The sequence below is a fragment of the Theropithecus gelada genome, chromosome 1 (assembly GCF_003255815.1).
Source record: "Theropithecus gelada isolate Dixy chromosome 1, Tgel_1.0, whole genome shotgun sequence".
Lineage (NCBI taxonomy): Eukaryota > Metazoa > Chordata > Mammalia > Primates > Cercopithecidae > Theropithecus > Theropithecus gelada.
In genome coordinates this window covers 29,953,370-29,970,725 of record NC_037668.1, presented here as the reverse complement: position 1 = coordinate 29,970,725, position 17,356 = coordinate 29,953,370, and the positions used below count along the sequence as shown (strand labels likewise).

General features: G+C 65.0%; 3 protein-coding genes across 4 annotated transcripts in view; 1 reads left to right on the top strand and 2 right to left on the bottom strand.

Moving 5' to 3' along the window:
* PERM1 (PPARGC1 and ESRR induced regulator, muscle 1) overlaps positions 1 to 5,830 on the top strand; it is a 9,853-nt gene extending 4,023 nt beyond the window's left edge. The window contains exons 4-6 of the mRNA XM_025386438.1: positions 203 to 328; positions 557 to 859; positions 5,733 to 5,830. Of these exons, the coding sequence (XP_025242223.1) occupies positions 203 to 328; positions 557 to 642 (212 nt within the window). The 3' untranslated portion in view covers positions 643 to 859; positions 5,733 to 5,830. The remainder of the gene's footprint in view (positions 1 to 202; positions 329 to 556; positions 860 to 5,732) is intronic.
* Positions 1,682 to 10,388, bottom strand: PLEKHN1 (pleckstrin homology domain containing N1). 2 transcript variants are annotated; one of them, XM_025386489.1, is made up of 16 exons: positions 10,277 to 10,359; positions 10,093 to 10,192; positions 6,548 to 6,694; positions 6,360 to 6,440; positions 6,205 to 6,277; positions 5,956 to 6,083; positions 5,754 to 5,867; positions 5,551 to 5,631; positions 4,819 to 4,894; positions 4,543 to 4,679; positions 3,792 to 3,941; positions 3,483 to 3,620; positions 3,169 to 3,309; positions 2,758 to 2,976; positions 2,423 to 2,471; positions 2,212 to 2,345 (listed from the first exon to the last, which is right to left on the bottom strand). In XM_025386489.1, the coding sequence occupies exons 1-16, from the start codon at positions 10,357 to 10,359 to the stop codon at positions 2,212 to 2,214; spliced, it is 1,851 nt and encodes a 616-aa protein (XP_025242274.1). The 2 variants fall into 2 exon arrangements, with proteins under 2 accessions (XP_025242280.1, XP_025242274.1); XM_025386495.1 differs by lacking the exon at positions 3,483 to 3,620 and having other exon boundaries at positions 1,682 to 2,345; positions 5,754 to 5,885; positions 10,277 to 10,388.
* A 773-nt stretch (positions 10,389 to 11,161) lies between these two features.
* Positions 11,162 to 16,050, bottom strand: KLHL17 (kelch like family member 17). Its single transcript, XM_025386468.1, has 12 exons — positions 15,847 to 16,050; positions 15,094 to 15,353; positions 14,896 to 15,017; positions 14,576 to 14,797; positions 14,161 to 14,277; positions 13,717 to 13,930; positions 13,381 to 13,525; positions 13,058 to 13,225; positions 12,552 to 12,640; positions 12,380 to 12,453; positions 12,030 to 12,211; positions 11,162 to 11,890 (listed from the first exon to the last, which is right to left on the bottom strand). The coding sequence occupies exons 1-12, from the start codon at positions 15,954 to 15,956 to the stop codon at positions 11,662 to 11,664; spliced, it is 1,932 nt and encodes a 643-aa protein (XP_025242253.1). The 5' UTR covers positions 15,957 to 16,050; the 3' UTR covers positions 11,162 to 11,661.
* Positions 16,051 to 17,356: the final 1,306 nt, after the last annotated feature.

Here is a 17,356-nt window from a genome sequence, read left to right as displayed (position 1 = left end):
TTGGGGGGAGGCAGTTCCCGGGGTTGGGGGGAGGCAGTTCCCGGGGTTGGGGGGAGGCAGTTCCCGGGGTTGGGGGGAGGCAGTTCCCGGGGTTGGGGGGAGGCAGTTCCCGGGGTTGGGGCGGTGCAGGCAGTTCCGGGTGGGCATGTGCGGGGCCGTCTCTAAGTGCAGGCGTGGGGCTGACGGTGAGCTTCTCTCCTAGCGGAGCTCCGGGGGCCTGTCCCGTCATTTGCCTTCAGCCAGAATGACATGTGCCTGGTGTTTGTAGCCCTTGCCACCTGGGCTGTGAGGACATCAGATCTGCACACCCCAGACGCTTGGAAAACAGGTTCGGGTGCTGGGGGCAGAGGGAGCTGTGGCTAGAAGCCAGACCGAGGGGCACTGGCAGGACGAGGGGTGCATGGGGGCCCCAGGGCTCTCCCCTGACCTGCTCCTCCCAGGCTGAGCTGTGGCCCTGGCCGCACCGGCCTAGCCCGCCCTTTGAGGGCTGGGTCTTGCGGGCAGACGGTGGTCACAGCTAAGCTGGCCCTCAGGAGACCCTGTGCTTCTCTTACAGTCTTGCTGGCCAACATCGGCACCATCTCTGCCATCCGCTACTTCCGCCGGCAGGTGGGGCAAGAGCGCCACAGCCCCAGCTCCTAGGAGCCAGGCCCGGGCCAGGGAGATGCGGGATGAGGAGACGACCACAGGCACCCAGGACGGGACGAGGTGCCACCCTTGCCCGAGCCCTCTGACCCCTGTCTTCTACGGTGTCCAGGAGGGGGGCGTGTCCTGGTGCTGCTCCCTCGGACTCACCTGAGGATCCAGCCAGTGGCCACGGCCACTCCCCACGCCTGGGAGGGAAGGTGCTAAAGTCTGGGTGGGTGGAGGGAGCCAGGTGGCTGGATAGGAGGGTGGCCAGATTCACAGATGAGAACACAGGGCATTCGGTTAATTTCAGACACGCAATAGTGGGGAGGTCATTTTACTAAGAAGTTATTTGTTGTTTATCTGAAATCACATTTAACCACACCCTGCATTTCTTCCGGGATGCAGTGGGGGCTGAGTGGCAGGGCAGGACTTGGACCCTGGAGGGGTCTGAGCAGCGAGAGGCTGTGGCTGGAGCTCTGGGCAAACGGAGGGGCGAGGACACAGGGCGGCCTCCTCACAGGTGGGCCGGGCTGCCAAGGGCTCCAAGGCCCATCACTCTTGATCCTCAAGGGACTGTGGCCAAGGCCTCTCTGAGCTTAGACAGTGAAGGCAGCCCGGCGGCCCCTGCAGGGTGGGGGTCTGTGGCAGAGCTGTGAGCCCCTCCCTGGGAAGCCCTGGGTGCAGGTGCAGAGGGAGAATTTGTCGGCATCAGATGGAGGGCTGGGCTCCTGGGGTTGTCTCGGCGGCTCCTGTGGGGCAGCTGGGGGCCCACGGCCAAGGGGAGTCAGAGACGAGTTGGGAAGGTCGGTGAGGGGCCGAAGGTGGCAGAGGAAGGGGGCTGCCTGGCTGGGTGCCAGGTGGGGATCCCCGGGTGGGGGTCCTGCCAAGGCAGTGTGTGCAGGGCCCTCAAGACTGTGGGAGATCCTGGCTGCTGAGCGGAGAACACGTGTGCGCGGCACCAATAAAATTCTTTCTTTTCTTTTTCTTTCTTCTTTTCCTCGTTCTCTCTCTCTTTCCTTCTCTTCTCTCTCTTCTCTCTTTTCTCTTTTTGTTCTTTCTCGTCCGGTGGTGTCAGCATCTCCCGTGCTGCCCTATGGCGCATGCCCAGGCCATGCAAGGACCCACCCGCCCTCCTCCTTAGGACACCCTGGCCAGTGCTCCTCACACCTTGCTGACCTGTGACCCTCATGCCCTCTGACCTCACATACTCTGACCCTGCTGACCTTTCTCTTTCCTCCGACCTTCACGCCCATGCCGCCCCCCTCCCACTCCCAGTGAGTCTCCCCCCGACTCCTGGCGAGCTGAGCTGAGGGCCGACCCTGTGGATGGCCAGGACTTCCCTGACCTGTGACCCACCTCGCCAGCCAGGGCATCCTTGGGGTGAGCCCTTCCTGCCCCACCCTGCCCCAGCTGCTGGCACTGAGGAGCAGGAACTGAGGGACAGGCTCTGAACTCAGGGCCCCGGAGACCCCCCCCATCACACTGGGTTCAGACCCTGACTTGTAATTTGAAGTGGATTAGAGGGGCGGGTACCCTGGAGCTTGGTGAGGGTGGTCCTGAGAGCCGGCCTCACTGTGGCCATCAGATCCACTGCACCAGACCCGCACTGGCCTCAGGCCCTCCAAGCTGGGGGCACTTCTGGTGGGAGGAAGACAAAGTCTCGTCCCAGAGGTGGTCGTAGCCGGGGCCCTGGCTCCTCCTGGAGGACCAGCCATCTAGTAGGGAAGGCAGAGATGTGTCAGCCTGTGGCAGGCAACAGGCACTCACCCCAGGAGGCAGGACCCTCACTCACCTGTCAGAGGCAGCCGGGGTTCAGGCAAACCTTCCCTGGCAGAGGAGACCTGGGAAGCCCAAACCGCCAGTCTGAGAGCCAGGTACAGCCCCAGGCAGGGAGCTTGGAGACGGCCGGTCGATGTGCAGACCCCCACCCCCCGGGTTGGCATCACCCACGTCCCCCTGCTCTCCCTCCCCAGTCCCGTCTCCCCACCTCCCTGCTGGCCCCCCGGTCTCCATCTGCCCCCGTCCTCCTGTTTCCCTCCCTGTTCCCTCAGAGTCCCAGGAGGCCCCACACCAGCGCCCCCAGCACCCCGGAGCGCAGGGCACACTGGCGTGAGGACTGCTACTCACAAGCTGAGGGGAGTCTGGGGGCTGCGGCCCCCCGTCCTTGGCTGAGCCCCGGTGTCTCTGAGAGGCTCTGGACTGCAGGACTCCCTTCTTGGAGAGCAAGTGGGGGCCCGAGGGGCCAGAGGAGCTGGAGCCGGGGTCAGAGGCAGGCACAGACACAGGCACCAAGGGGAGTGGGCTCAAGGGCACAGGTCCAGGTGAGCTCTGCATGGCACTGAGGAACTGCCAGGAGAGCCTGGGCTGGGGCCTCAGTGGCATCCAGGGACCCCCAGAACCTCAACCTCCCATCAGAGCCTGAACAGACCTCAGGCTCGGGGCAGCCCCAGACCCCAGGCCGAGAGGCACGGTCTAGACCTCCCCAACCTCAGGCTGCAGGCACCTCCCGCCCTTTCTGTCGCCCAGCAGGGGCCTGACCTCCTCCAGGCCCCGGACATCGGTGACCCTGCGGTGGGAGGTGGCGGGGGGCGTGTAGGGGTCAGCATAGAGGGGTGAGTGTGAAGTTTCCGAAGCGTGGTCAGGGGCGTCTGGGCTGTTCTCCAGGCTCAGCCTGTTCAGCTGCAGGGCAGAGGTGGGAGAGATGGGCTTCTTGGCTAGAAGCAGCCTAGGCCACCCCTTCTCTGTGCAAGACACCTCTGGGTGGCGCCAGGACAACTAGGCCCAGAGACAGAGGCCAGTGGTGCGGAATGGTGGGAACCAGGCCAGGGGCTGGGTGGGTGTGCTGGGCCCACCTGGGTCAGGTCCAGGTGCAGTGGGGTGGCAGGGCCGCGGCCCTCTGCCCGGGCCTTGCTCCTGGGTGACCGGCTGCTGCTACGTCTCAGCTCAGTCCTCCGTCGGCCAATGCTGGTGCGGTCAGAGTTGGCCTGGTCCTGTGGGGACCACAAACCTTCCACAGAGAGCCCCTTGGCCCCTCTCCTGTGCAACTCTCTGAGGCTGCAAGGGGCTCCCTCCAGTCTGAGTTCCCCTGACGAACCAGGGTCCCCAACACACACCCGACAGTCTTCTGCCCCACTTTCGTCTGCCACCCCGTAAGCACTCACCGGTGTGTGCTGGGAGGAGCAGCCCACAGTGGATGGCACTGAGGACTCAGGCAAGGAGTGGCTGGTGCGTGTGGAGGGGGGCACCAGGCACCCCGAGTCCCAGCTGGTCCGTCCGCCTGAGGACAGTGAGCCTCGGCCGCTGCCCGTAACCTGGGTGGGCAGTGAGTGGGGGTGAGTGAGGGCTGGACCCCCTCCCCACCTGCCCCTGCCTGGACCTACCCTGCTGCCCCCGCTTTTTTCTTTTTGGGACAGAGTCTTGTTCTGTCTCCCAGGCCGAAGTGCAGTGGCACAATCTCGGCTCACTGCAACCTCTGCCTCCCAGGTCAAGCGATTCTCATGCCTCAGCCTCCTGAGTAGCTGGGATTACAGGGGTGCATCACCACGCCTGGCTAATTATTTGTTTGTTTGTTTTGAGACGGAGTCTCTCTGTGTCACCCAGGCTGGAGTGCGGTGGCGAGATCTCGGCTCACTGCAAGCTCCGCCTCCCGGGTTCACACCATTCTCCTGCCTCAGCCTCGGAGTAGCTGGGACTACAGGCGCCGCCACCTCACCCGGCTAGTTTTTTGTATTTTTTAGTAGAGACGGGGTTTCACCATGTTAGCCAGGATGGTTTCGATATCCTGACCTCATGATCCACCCGCCTTGGCCTCCCAAAGTGCTGGGATTACAGGCTTGAGCCACAGCGCCCGGTCTGCTGCCCCATTTTTACCACTGCCCAGGACCTGGGCTGTGGGGCCTGCTGATGCCTCACCTGCAGCCCTGGGAAGCTCTTGGCGCCAGGCAGCGGCGGGGCCCCCTCCCTGTGGGTGACGGCACGAAGGCACAGCAGCCAGTGGCTGTAGTCCTCGTAGCTGGCGCACACCACGCGGATGGTGTTGATGAGGGGGCCTGGCACACAGACGCTGTGAGGGGCTGGCAGGGTGGGGTGTATCCCTCAGCACCCCCACTAAAGAGCCAGGGGTCCCCCAGGCTCCCGCCCCACCATGGCCTGGCCAGGCAGGAGGCAGAACTGGGGTCAGGGCCCCACCTTCGATCAGGAAGGAGTGGATCTGCTTCTCCTTCTCCTCCAGGTTGACGTGGACCGCACGGAGTGGGAGCTCCCCCTGTGGGGGCGGAGACTGAGGGCCAGGCCTTTGTGGGGGCAGCCCCGGGGCCCCGCCTGGCTTTGTCCCACCCTCGTGCCCTCCAGAGCTTGGCTGGGTACTTGGAGAGCTGGGCACCGAGGCCACCACCCTGAGGGAGGCCAGTGGGTCCCATCTGTCCTGGGGCCACTGCTAGCCCTGGCGGGGGGACCTTCGCTGGCTAGGGGCAGACATACAAAGCCGCAGGACTGGCCTCCTGGGGTCCCCAGAGAGGAAGTTGGGCCGGGGGAACCACAGGGAGGGCCCTGTGTTTGTTCCTCAGTGATTGAAGGTTACCATGAGTGCACACCCCCTTCCCGGTGCCTGCCCTGGAGGACACAGGCACACACACGTGTGCACACACACCCCTCACGGGCAGGCACACACGAGGGAGTCCCCAGGAGGGGCTCTCAGCCCCGTGCTGCCTGCCCCAGGGTGACGGTCAAGAACCTCAGGGTGAGAAGCTCAGGGTGGGCAGGGGCTCCTCCACGTCACGGGGAGACCAGACTGACCAGGACTGCGGGCCTCGCGCTCTGTCTCAACAGGCCCCGAAATACAGGTTCCTCCTGCACGGCCGCCCCCTTCCACCCCGACACAGGTGCCTCCCTGGGGCGGGCCCACAGTGGGGAGGGGCCCACCTTGAAGCAAAGCTCGTCCAGCTCCTCGGAGAAAATGGCCAGGGACGTCGGGTACAGGACCAAGAGCCGGTCCCACTGCTCCTGAGTGGGGGGCGTCAAACGATGCAGGGGCTGAGCTGCTGTGCACCCAGGGCCAGTCCCTGCCCTACCCAGCACCCTGCACCCCTCCCGTCCCCCTACAGCCCCATGCACCTCCCACCCACCTGTGCGGGCAGGTGCTGCAGCTTGACCCTTGAGGCACAGACAGCGCTGCCGCCGGGTTCGTGCCCTGACGCCGTCCGCAACCGGGTTAGGCGGCGTTGCAGAGTCCAGGGGAGCTCTTCTCCACAGGACCCCTGTGAGGAGGAGGTCAGAGCAGGCTGCGAGGATCTGGGTGGGGAGGGGCGTGGGGTCCCTGGCACTGACCTGTGGTGGTGCCAAGTGGCAGTGTTGCAGCCCCCCAAGGAGGGCCGTCTGCTTCTCCAGGTGGTAAAGCCAGCGGTCCAGCTCGGCCCGGCTGGGGCAGAGCACCAGGAGGGGTGCGGGCAGCGGGCCTGCGGGCGGGGCAGAGAGGGCACACACATACACACACATGCCCCACAGCCCACAGGGCAGGCCCCTCTCCAAGTCCTGGGTCACGAGTGCCTCTGGGGGCCCGGGGAGCATCCCAAACACCTGTGATCTGGAAGGCGTGCTCTCGGGACCCCTCCACCAGGCAGACGCTCAGCTCCGTCAGTGGTAACAGCCCCTGCCAGGCACAGGGTAGGAGCTTCAGGGATCCACGGAGGGAAGGGTGGCCATGGCCCCACCCCCACCGCCCACTGCCTCACCTGAAAGGTGAGTCCTTCCGAGCCGTGGGCCTGGAAGTACAGGTGGGCGGGGAACAGCTCCAGGTAGCAGTCGCTGACATCCTGCGCGGGCAGCAGGGTCGTCAGTGCAGGGTCTGGGGAGCCCCAGGCTGGTGGGGATGCTGCACCCGGAGCGTGCTCCCCCCAGCCCGGCCCGGCCCGGCCCCCACCTGGCTGTGCTGGAACTGCAGCTGGACCTTGGCGTAATGTACGACCTTTCCCAGGTTCCTCACAGGCACCCTCCGCCGCGCCTTCTTGAACACACTCAGGAACGGCTGCTCCAGGTTTCCTCGCTGGTTCTGCAGGTCCAGGATGTCCTAGGAGGGGCAGCGCTCAGGGGAGGGGCCTCGCCTGGGCTCCTCACCCCCTCTGCTGGCATCCACACAGCTACAGGACTATAGGCATGGTCTGCCTGTGCACAGCCACCCAACACATATGTGAAGAACAGCCTCCCCCAGGCATAGAAACTGCACACTGAGCCTCTCCACAGGAAAAGTCATGGCAGAACTTACACACACACGTGCATACATATATGCATACATGCACGTTTGCATACACGTACATGCACACACCCCCGATATGTGCACATACAGGCAACATGCATGTATCCATATATGCACGCACACACACACACATGCATACACGCACATATGCATACACATACACATAGACACACACATGCCACACAATACAGACACATACAGACGCATACACACATGTACCCACACACGTCCACACACATTCACGCATATGCATGGATACACACGTGCACACATATGCACTTGCACACATACACACAGATGCATACATGTCCACACACAGAGACATACACCAAAACACATATATACACATACACGTGTCATGTGCACATATACACGTGTGCACACATATACACATGTACACACATGCATGCACTGCACACATACACATGTACACATGCGCACACATACACAATGCACACCTATACACATGTGTACACACATGCACGCATATGCATACATACATGCACATGTACACTTGCACACACATGCACACATGTGCATACATGCATACACATCCACACACCAATACACCAACACATGTATACACATACACGTGTGCACACATGTGTGCACATGCATATACACATGCATACACACACATGCATGCACACATACACAGTGCACAAATACGTGCACACACACGCACATATACACATGTGCATACACACACACACATACACATACACACTTGTGCACACACTCATGTGCGTGCATACACACACACAGACACACTTCCCCACACAGAGCTAGAGCTGCCTGGTCTAGTGGTAGAGATGGTGAGATTTGAACTCAGTGGATTAAATCCTATCTTCATTATTTCCTAAGCTGTGTAACATGTCTTTGGTTATTCAACCTCTGAAGCCTTGTTAGAAGAATTTGGGGGTGTCTGGGTAACACTCAAAACCCTCCTACGTCTCCAGTATTGGCTGGTAAACGTTTAACACCTGGTTCTACAAAAAACAGACACAGAAACACACCAATGCCCTGATTTGTAACGTTTGTCAATTTCCTCAGTGTCAATGTTCTCAGCGCCGCCCATTTCCAGCCCCCAGCCTGAAAGATGTGAGATTTCTGGGGTCGATCCCCTGAGTGTGTGCTGGCCGCTTGCTCAGGTGACAGCCGGGTCCTGGCAGTGCCCCGAGGGGTCAGACCCCCGCTCTCCGGCCACTGCATGTGCTTTTCCCGCTTTGGGACCGCTCAGCCCCAACCCCCTTCCTTACCCGCTTAGCAGCTTTGCTCAGACATCACCTGCTCCAAGGGGCTTTTTCTGAAAGCCCCTCTAAAATTCCAGCCTTCCCTGATCCTCTGCACCCATCCCCTCTGTTTTTCTCCTTAGCACCAACCCCACCCTTCTCACTGGATCTTCTATTTATTTGCCCCGTCGTCTGTCTCTGCCGTGGGAATGGGAGCACCGTGAGAACAGGGGTTGTCTATTCCGTTCACTTCTGTGTCCCCAGAGCCTAAGACAGGGCCTGGGACGTGCTGTGGGTATCACTGCATGTGCTGAGAGGGGAGGGGAATCCACATCCATGCCACACTTAGCCAATCCTGGCACAGTCCTCTACAAATGCAGGCTTTGATCACCAGGCTAGAGATCAGAAAGGGGACGGGTGTGAACCTGGGGCTGGAGAGCTCTGTGATCCACAGGCTCAGGGGCAAGTGGGAAGGTGTCCTGCTCCCTCTAGGAGCTGGCAAGGGCTACCTGCAGCGCTGCTGTGCCCTGGCCAAGCTTAGCTGCCCCTGAGCAGGCCCAGGAATGTGAACAGACAGACGCATCGGCTTTCCCGGCCTCCCGCCTTTGGGTGGGGCCTCCTGTACCCACACCCAGCGTGGGAACTGATGCCAGGTAGGCACCCATGAAAAATAGGCCACAGACCAGGAAGGGCTACACAGCTAGCTCTGCAGCCCAGCTCAGCCTCGGGGCCCCAGGGAGGACTCAGCTTGGAGCCGGCAGAGCCAGCTCACAGCACTGGGTGCAGAGCCCAGGCACAGGGCAGAGGAGCACTGGCTCCAGGACTGGCCCCGAGCTCCTCCCCCAGCCCCATTTCCTGAGGCTCAGCGGGTTCCCTCTCTGGCTACCATGTCCTGGCAAGGGAGGACCACTAGGGCCACCCACCACACCTCATAGGACCCCACCAGGGTCCCACTGCATGTCCTGGGCCTGGACAGAAAGAGTAGCGTCTGAGATGCAGCCAAAGGGACCCCACCCCTAGGCCAGCCTGGCTCCCTCTGCCTGCCCACTCCTCCGAGGCAGTGTGGTTTCCGAAACCAGCACCTGTTGTCTGCAGGGAACCCTGAAACTCTGCAGGTCAGGAGAGGGTATGGCACGAGCCTCCTGCCTGGCGGGGGCATGTTGGTGACGGGGTCTGCACGGCCACACCAGCTGCTGGACCTAGGAGTGCAGGGCAGGGGTCCTCTCCCCCAGACGCTCCTAGGGTCTGCACATAGCATCCAGGCTGCCTGACAGGGGTGCAGTGGGGGCTCCTGTCTGCCCTGAAGCCAGGTTCCTCCTCCTGTTCCCTCAACCCAGCACCAGGCACATCTGAAAGGGGATGGGCATCTGCCCTGTGAAGACTCTTAGTCCTACGGAGGCCTGGGCGGGGGGATGGGCATGGGGGTTCTTCTGCTCCTTCCACGGACAGGTGGCCTAGTGTGTGCTCGGGAGATGCCTCCTTGCTGCGTGGCCTTGGCAGGCTGGGAGGAGGCCCGTGCGTGCACAGAGGGGTTGCTGTGGACCGGGCCGCCGTACCCAGCAGCAGCTTCCTGCGGGACACCCCGGGAAAAACAGGCCGCGTAGGTGGCCGGCTGGCTCACCGCTCACCTGAGGCCCCTTACTGTCAAGTGACACGACCAGCACGACCCCAGCCCCACTGCAGCGACAGAGACGCGTGCGCCGGTCCCCTGCGGGAGGAGGTCCCGGGAGGCCGCGCCCGCGGCCCGCCCCGCCCAGCTCGCTCCCGACTGACTCAGTCCTGCGTCGCGGTTTCGCTCTCCGCTCAGACTTTCGGCCGGATGAGCTCCCCAGGGCGGGGCAGTCAGCGTCCGCTCCTCACCTAAGGGGGTCTGAATCCCCCCGGGCCGAGGGGAAGACCCTGAACTGCACGGACACGCGGCACACACGCCCGGGCAGAGCCACGCGCCCAGACCCCAGCCACCGCGTGCGCCGCGCTCACCGTGCCCGGGATGTAGTGGAAGAGCTTGTTGGCGGCGGCGTCCCCGCTTCGAGCAGCCTCGGGGCCCAGCAGGCCAGCCGGCATCCGTGCGCCGTCCTCTCTGGGGACAAGGCAAGGGAGCTCGTGGCCCCGAAGCAGGTGGGGGAGCCCTGTGCCCAGGTGGCCACACCCACACCCCGCTCACCTGTTTCCCTTCAGTGAGGGCTTTCTGGAGAAGGAGGCCCGGAGCCTCCTGGGGGCCTGAGGGACACAGTGGCTGTTCCCCATGGCCAGAGTCGTGCAGGTCGGCAAGTCTGGGTCCCTGTCCACAGCCTCCTGCCCCCGCCTCCCACAGGCAGGCGGGGCTCTGGGACGTCCCACCCGTCACCCAGGGCTGGGCGGGGGTGGAGCCTTTCTGGAAGAGGCCTGGCCCCTACCTGAGCCGTCCAGGTCTCTGCCCTGGGCCCTCCACACCGAGGGGCCAGCCTTGGGGTGATCTCCCCTCTGGCCCAGACAAGGCCTCCCGTGTGCAAGGGGCACCCCACTTGCCTGTGCTCAGGCTTTGTGAACTCGGGGCCACCTTCCAGCACCCCCCCAACAATGTGCACACACATCCTGTTTCCATCTAAACCCTGGCCAGCCTGAGTCACCGGTGACTGCAGGGAGGGCTGAGGCAGGAATTCCAGCGTAGGAGACAGTGGCCAGAGCCACCCCAGCCTCCCCTCCTGCCTGGGCTCCCTCACCACAGACCCGTCAGGGTCCTCAAGGCTTAAGGGGACTCTGGAAGGCCACGTGCCACCTAGGCGGCCAGGACAGTCAGCATACGCAGGGGCAGTGCTGTCCTCCCCCACCGCACCCCCAGAGCCCAAGACGTGGCAGGGACCTCAGCCTCAGGACCCAGCCCAGGCAAACCCCACCTACAGCGGGAGGGACTCCATGGCCCCCACCCTCCCTGGATGCACAGCTCTGCCTTGTAGCCCCCAGACACCGGTGCAGCATCTCAGGCCACCCGCCCATGCCCCTCACCCTGGACCCCCAGATAGGACCCAAAGTTGCGCAGCTGCCCCACAAGCCAGAGAGATGCTCAGCCTGAGGAGCCCAGAAATGTGTTTATTGTTCAAGTTGGGCTTGTATTGCTGTGTGGGGCCCGAGTGCACACGTGTGCACCCACTACAAGATCCAGGGAAGACGGCACAAAGCAGACGACGACAGGAAGGACACCTGCTCCCTACCCTTCCCGGGACCCCGCCGTGTGCAAAATTCGAGCTGGGGTCTGCAGCTGCTTGGAAAGCCCCAGGGCCTCTGGCTCCGCGGCCTGCAGGGTCTGAGCAGGTAATGGCCCTGGGGCAGCGAGGCCCCCACCTGGTCACTCCCGGCTGCCCGCCATGCAGGCAGTGGAGGGGAGGACGGGCGGCCGCAGCACTGCTCACCCCTCAATAAATAAGATAAATAACTAAATAAATAAACAACTAAATATAGACACGAAGGAATGGACGCAGAGACGTGAACAGAAGATGCAAGATGTCCCTGGTGGGGGCCACGGCCCCCTTAAGGCATGTGGGAGGCTGCAGGCCTCTGGGGGTGGGGGGGTCAGAGGCTGGTGGAGGACACGGACAGCGTGGGCGAGGACGGCGGCGGGAAGTTGAGCAGCTCCAGCACCGCCACGCCCACACTGCTACGCCGTGTGAACATGCAGGACGCGGCCACCCACTTGTTGGTCCTCGGGTTGTACTTCTCGATGGAATTGAGGCTGGAGCTACCATCGTTACCCCCCACGGCGTACAGCCATCCATCCATGGCCACCAGGTCGTGCGTGCTCCTGGGGGGCAGGCGGGGTGAGCCCCTGGCTGCAGGAAGGGGTGCGGGGGGAGGGGCCGCGCCACGAGAAGCAGTGGGGGCGGGACATGCCCACTGAAGTGGGGAAAACCCCCTCCCCGCAGCACAGCCCCACTGCGGACCTGCGGATGTTCATCGGCGCCACGCTCTCCCAGGCTCCAGCCTTGGGACTGTATCTCTCTACCGAGTTGAGGCAGCTGGTCCCGTCATTGCCCCCTGCCACGTACAGGGCACCCTCCAGCACGGCCACACCTGCTGAGCTGCGTCGGCTTAGCATGGACGCCACGGACGACCAAGCGTTCACCTGGGGGCGAGGGTGGGGGCTGGAGGCAGACCCGCCACAGGCATCCCTCCCCTGCCGCAGCCCCAACTCCAGCGTGGGGTGCCAGGAATGGGTGGGATGTGGGTGACCAGAGAGGGGAGGGCCCCGCAGCGCACAGGAGGGGGTGGCCAGGAGGGGTGCACTATGCACCTGGGGCTCATACTTCTCCACAGTGGCCAGGTGTGAGGAGCTGTCGTAGCCGCCCACGGCATACAGGTTCCCATCTGCGGAAAGTCAACATGCCCGTGGCACTCCTGCTGGCAGTGGGGTCTCCAGGGTGGGGGAAGGCGGGGACTCCCCCCAGGCAGGCCCCATCACCCACCAAGCGTGGCCACTCGCACATAGCGCCTCCGGGTACTCATGGCAGCGACGGATGTCCACGTTCCGGTCAGGGGATCGTAGCGTTCGGCACTGTGGGCACCAGGACCGCCACAGCTCAATAGAGACAGAAAGGCGTCCCGGCCCCAGGACCTGCCCTCCCCAGCAGAACGGCCGAAATCTTACCCTAGGAGCCACAGAGACTCAGACCGCAAAGTCCTACCAGCCAGGACCCGCTGGTGGGCACAGGCCCCTGGCTGCCTGGAAAAGCCTGGGCGTACACCCACCTGGGCCCAGCCTCTGGACTGGAGATAAGGATCCCAGAAAGGAAAAGGGACTGGGGCAGCAAAGCCAGTTCAGGCCCAATGTGGCCGTGGCCTGGGGTGAAGCGGCCTCGCAGATCACCCCCTTTAACACCCCATCAGATACGACCTCCATGATGGTGACACAAACTCGCTTCTTGTGAGGTGGACCCTACAAAGCCACTGGGGCCCCAACCCCAATTACTACCTGTTCAGGCAGGAGGCCCCGTCATAGCCGCCAGCCGAGTACAGGAGTCCGTGCAAGGCGGCCACACCCAGGCAGCTTCGCCTCGTGCCCATGGACACCTCCGGCTGCCACGTGTTAGTCACGGGATCGTAGGACTCCACGGTAGCCAGGTCTGAGGTCCCGTCATAGCTAGCAGAATTAACCCACTGCAGGTCAAGACTGGCCTGGCGGGCATGTGCCAGACCCGACCCCAGTCCAGCCTCCAGGCTTACCCGCCCACGGCATACAGCCGGTCCCCATGGGGCACACACCAGACCTGACCCAAGTCCAGCCTCCGGGCTTACCCGCCCACAGCATACAGCCGGTTCCCCACCGCAGCCACTCCCACCCGGGCCCGGCGCGTGGACATGGAGGCCACCACGTGCCAGCGGTCGGTGCGCGTGTCATAGGCCTCACAGTCTCCGTGGATGGCAAACAGGCTCCCACCGCCTGGGGAGGGCAGGTGGAGACGGGACTCGTGAGTGGATCCCACTGCTGGGCCACACCCCGGGCTCCTGGAGAGGCCCCTGGATGGAGGGGCGGAGGGGCAGGTCAGGACCTGACCGGCACAGGTGGGGTGGGCTTGTGCTGGTGGGGAGCAGAAGGCACAGGGCAGGAAGGAAAGGAGCGGGGAGCCATACCCACAGCAAAAAGCACAGGCCCGGCCCCCTCACAGCGCCGGGGCCGTGTGCGGCTGGTGCCTAGGACGCCCCTCTGCTCGGGCAGCAGGTGGAACTTCAGGGCCTCGATGAGAAGGTCCTTGCAGTCAGGGTGGTGCCTCACCAGGCTCTCGGCATCCACGTGGCCCAGCAGGAAGTCGCGGCTCAGTAGAGGCAGCCGCACACACTTCATGAGCTGGGGCGCAGGGAACACTACACTCAGGCAGGACCCTCGGGCACACTGGGCCCCAGGGCTGAGACAACCCCCCAGATGCCCGTACCACCTGTGTGACGGGTTCTTCTTCAGACAGGGTAGGCACCATCCCCACGGAATCCCTGAACTCGGGAAAGATCAGGGCGCACCAGGCCCTCAGCCACTTGCGTGCCCTCCTGGACGCTATGGGAGCCCCCGGGGCTGGGCCTCACCCGTGGGACATGCTGCCTGCGGGCGTCCACGTCATGTTTCACCCAGCTCAGGACTGCTCGGTAGACCTCCTCCTCCGAAGGCACGTTCAGGCTGTCACTAGAGACCAGTTCCAGCACCTGGGGGTGGAGGTCCTCAGACCTGAGATCTGGGGAGGGTCCTGTGGGCCCAGGGAGCCCTGAAGATGCCTAGGAGGAGGGTTAGGGGGTGGGGGCTGAGTGTTCATACTGGGAGGGGCTGAGCAGAGTCAGGAGCCACAGACGAGGCTCCTGGGGGGCCTCGATCCAGGAGGGTCTTGGGGATGCACAGCAGGCACTAAGGATTGTGAGCAGGGCTGCATCAGGACAAAATGGGGTCGGGAGTCAAAAGCAAAAACGGGTGGGGTGGAGGGCGCCGGCTGGGCCCACCAGCTGTTACCTGTTTCAGGGGCAGCAGCATAAACTCTTCAGTCTTGGCCACGTCCACGAAGTGCTGCAGCACGTACCTGTGGGCGGCCTTGAGCAGGTCGCTGCAGGAGTGCGCATCGGCAAAGCCCCGGATGCCCAAGCAGTTGGAGGGGTCGAGCTGACTCAGCAGGAACTTGCAGCAGGCGTCTCGGACGCCATTCAGCTGCAGGAGGCTGGCGGCTGGGAGCAGAGTCTACGGGGCACCGAGATGCGGGTGAGGGAGGCACGAGGTGGAGGGCAGCGGGATCTGGCTGAGAGGACTTCACCGGGGCCCAGGGGAGGCAGCCTCACCTGCACGTTGCCCTCGCCCACCACGATCTCAGCCGTGTACGCAAACTGCACCAGCTGGTCCAAGGCCTGAGGGTCGATGTCGTGCAGCGTCACGTGGGTCTGGCGGCTCTCGCTCATCTCATCTGTGGGGACAGCGTGTCAGAGGGGCTGACCCGAGGGACCCACGGAGTCCCCAGGGCCGCGCAGGCGGGTACTTGCTTGTAAACATGGCGTGGAAGTACGGGCTGCAGGAGGCCAACACCACTTTGTGTGCACGGATCTCCTTGGCGGCCACGTGCAGGACGATGTCGCACAGGAGGCCGCGCTGGCGCATGCGGCTCATGGCCACGAAGGCGTCGTGGTAGTGCCGCTTGGAGTTGTGGGCCACGCTGTGGCCCTCGCGGCTCAGCAGCTGCACGGCTCCCTCCATGGGGGCTGCGGGCCGAGCCTGCCGGGGCCGCGTGCGCTCTGCCTCGGGGCTGCAGGGGGCGGGCGGGTCAGGCTTCGCCCCGCTGGCGCTGCCCGCCCGCCCGCCCTGGTTGCCCTGGAGACTCTGGGCCGTGCCCGGGCAGCCCGCGGGGACCCAGCCCCTGGTGCGACGGGGGCGCCGGCAGCCCTCGCCTGACCTCCGCCAAGGACCCCCGCCCCGCGCGCGCCGTGTCCAGGCCTGCGCTGCGCCCCTGCTCCCCCGGGCGTCGTCAGAGCCCCGCGCCCGGCCCCGCTCCCCGGCGCCCCCACGAGCTCAGCTCCTCCGCGTTCCCAGCCGTCCTCTCGGGCCCGCAGCGGGAGCGGCGACCTGGGAGCCCGGGGCGCCGGTGGGGACGCTACTCCGGGCCGACCCCGCTCCGCATCCGGGTCCCGACCTCCCCGGGCCCCCGGGAGCGGCCCCCGCCCCCTCTGCGAGCGGACGCGAGGGCGGGGGCCGGGCAGGTCCCGAGGCCGCCCCCCGCGCCCCGACCCCCGCCCACTCACGCCGGCGGCTGCGGCGGTGGCGGCGGCGGCGGCGCCTCGGGGCCAGGCCCCGGGCTGCCGTGCTCCGGGCTCTGCGTCCTGCCGGCCGGGCGCTCGCTGCGGGGCTGCATTCGGCTGCCGGACCCGCCGCCGATTCGCGGAGGACGCGCAGGCGAACCGAGGCGGAGACTGCCGGAGGGCTGCTCGGCGGTGGCGGCCCGCTCGCGTCGCTCAGTCCCGCCGCTCCCGCCCGCAGCCGCTGTTTCTCGGCGCCGCCCGCCCCGCCTCCCGACAGGCTTCGGGGACTAGATGTTGGACGCCGATCCTTCCAGCGCCGCGCCCCGGGTTCGCCGCCTCCTCCGAGAAGCCCCCTAAGGCCCCACCCTCATTCTCCTCCAAGAAGCCCCCCAGGCCCCGCCATCCTCCTCCTCCGGGAAGCCCCCCAGGGCCTGCCATCCTCCTCCTCCGGGAAGCCCCCCAGGGCCTGCCATCCTCCTCCTCCGGGAAGCCCCCCAGGCCTCGCCCGCCTTCTCCTCCGGGAAGCCCCCCAGGGCCCGCCATCCTCCTTCTCCGGGAAGCCCCCCAGGCCTCGCCCTCCTCCTCCTCCGGGAAGCCCCCCCAGGGCCCGCCATCCTCCTCCTCCGGGAAGCCCCCCAGGCCTCGCCCTCCTCCTCCTCCGGGAAGGCCCCCCAGGTCCCACCGTTCTCCTCCCTTGGGAAGCCCCCCTAGGCCTTGCCCTCCTCCTTCTCCGGGAAGACCCCCAGGCGTCCCCCTCCTCCTCCTCCGAGAAGCTCCCCAGGCCTCACTCTCCTCTGGGAAGCCCCCCCAAGCCTCGCCCTCCTTCTCCCCCAGGAAGCCATCCCCGCCCCCTCGACCCCCTAACTTGCTCTCCTCCGGGGAGCCCCGGGGCCCCGCAGCACCAAGAGGCCAAATGGGACCCCGAGGCCACTCCGCCCTCGTCCCTCACTCGCCCCTTCAGCGCCAGGGCTGGGGGAGCCGCGCCTGCGCCCCAGGGCGCCCCTGTCGTGGGGTCTGGCTGTCCAGGCCCGCGGGCCCCGGTGTCAGGCTGGTAGCAGGGAGGAAGGCGCCGGTCTCCCTACCGCCTTCACCCAGTGCGGCGTCCCCGGGAAGGGCCGCAGAAGAGCCGCCGTCGGCGTCCAGAGGGCCGTGGACGGGGAGCTCCCTGCGCGGTGTTCGTGGCCCTGGCCCGGTCTCCGCGGATCGGGCGAAGCCAGCCCGGCCTTCGGGTCGCCCGTCTTTTGTCGAGTTGGCGACATCAGTGCGGTTCCCACCGCCCCTCGCGTTTCCTACTGGACCCTCGGCTTGTTATTGTTGATTCGTGGGAGCTCTTTGCATAGGGGCCCCGCCGTCGCAGTCTGGCGTCCTCGCAGTCTGGCGTCCTCGCAGGCGCGTGCCCTCGGAGCGCCGGGTGGGCTGCGGGCGCGACGGGACACCTGGTCTCTCTTCCCTGGGGCCGACACAGGCGTCGCCGCGTCCTGCTGAGCCGGGCGCCGAGCGGGAGGCGCATCGG